Genomic DNA, 1,268 nt, shown 5'->3' on the forward strand with positions numbered 1-1,268 from the left:
TGAGTTACACTTGATCAAATATGTGGACTCATTTTGTTCACGATTGCTAGGAAAGAAACCCCCATAAGGTACTTTGAAATAAATAAAACCGTTAATGTTGGGCTTGGAATAAAACAACCCTCGCCCAGGGTCAGTGGCCTAGGTGATTCCGGATTCCTTCTCCCTCCCTCCCGCCCCACCAAACCCATTTCCAAACTCAGTCCTAGAGGGCGAGGTGCGGGGGGCGGGGGGCGGGGGGGTCGAAGGAGAAGGGTGGGGGAGGTGGGGCTGGAAAGGAACTTCATTGTCCGCGGGGCCCACTCTTCCTCAAGAGCCCGTTGGCAGCGCCTGCGCAGTCCGCGTTCTTTGTGCCCCTCTGCAGCAAGCTAGTTGTTTGTGTGTGTCTTTCAGAGGCGGTGGGGGCGGAGACGCGGGGGTGGCATGCCCTGTCGCATTCTGATTGGGTTCTTGCAGGGAGGTGGGTGGTTGCAGGGAGGAGCTTCCGATAACAACACTTGGAGCTGGAGCTAAGGCTATTTGTTGCTGCGCCGCCACCGCCCGAGTCCCTGTCCGCGCTCTTCTCGGGCTCTCTCAGCAGCAGCCGTGCCGCCTTTCATCTCCGGCTTCGCTTGCTCCTTCTCTTCCTGCGGAACCACTTTCCTCCTAGCGCCATGACCGTCGTCTCCGTCCCGCAGCGGGAGCCGCTTGTTCTGGGCGGCCGCCTTGCGCCCCTGGGTTTTTCCGCCCGCGGTTACTTCGGGGCCCTCCCGATGGTGCCCTCAGCTCCGCCGCCTTTACCCCGGATTCCGGACCCCCGGGCACTGCCGCCCACCCTGTTTCTCCCTCACTTCCTAGGGGGGGACGGCCCGTGTCTGACCCCTCAGCCTCGCGCCCCAGCCCCTCTGCCCAACTGCAGCCTCAGCCCGGCGGGGGGCACCCCTCGGGCCGCTCCAAAGAAGCGGGCGAAAGAAGAAGGTCCGGGCCAGCCCGGCGGGGCAGCTGCCCAACCGCTTCCACCAGTACCAGCAGCACCGGCCGAGCCTGGAGAGCGGGCTGAGTTCAAAGGGCCGGGGCGAAGTGCAGGAAGTCCCGGACCAGGCTGCCGCCTCGGGTCCTGCAACCGAAACTGAGGACGCGAGCCTTTTCCCTGGTCCGCTGCCTCCTGCGTTGCCTGGCCAACCCTCATATAGAAGAGAGGTGAGTTCCACGGGAGGGCATGGGGACCGTTGAGGAATTGTGGACCTTAAGTGGGCACGGCCAGGTTCTGGGCTTTGGGGCCCCGCACGGAG

The 1,268-nt window shown here is 63.3% G+C and overlaps 1 protein-coding gene across 1 annotated transcript in view; it reads left to right on the forward strand.

The window, feature by feature from the left end:
• The first annotated feature begins 498 nt into the window (after positions 1–498).
• Positions 499–1,268, forward strand: part of PNRC1 (proline rich nuclear receptor coactivator 1) — a 3,828-nt gene continuing 3,058 nt past the window's right edge. The window contains 2 exon segments of the mRNA XM_024551706.3: positions 499–941; positions 943–1,176. Coding sequence (XP_024407474.2) covers positions 651–941; positions 943–1,176 — 525 coding nt within the window. The 5' untranslated portion in view covers positions 499–650.

Source organism: Desmodus rotundus, chromosome 11, assembly GCF_022682495.2.
Source record: "Desmodus rotundus isolate HL8 chromosome 11, HLdesRot8A.1, whole genome shotgun sequence".
NCBI classification, from domain to species: Eukaryota; Metazoa; Chordata; class Mammalia; order Chiroptera; family Phyllostomidae; genus Desmodus; species Desmodus rotundus.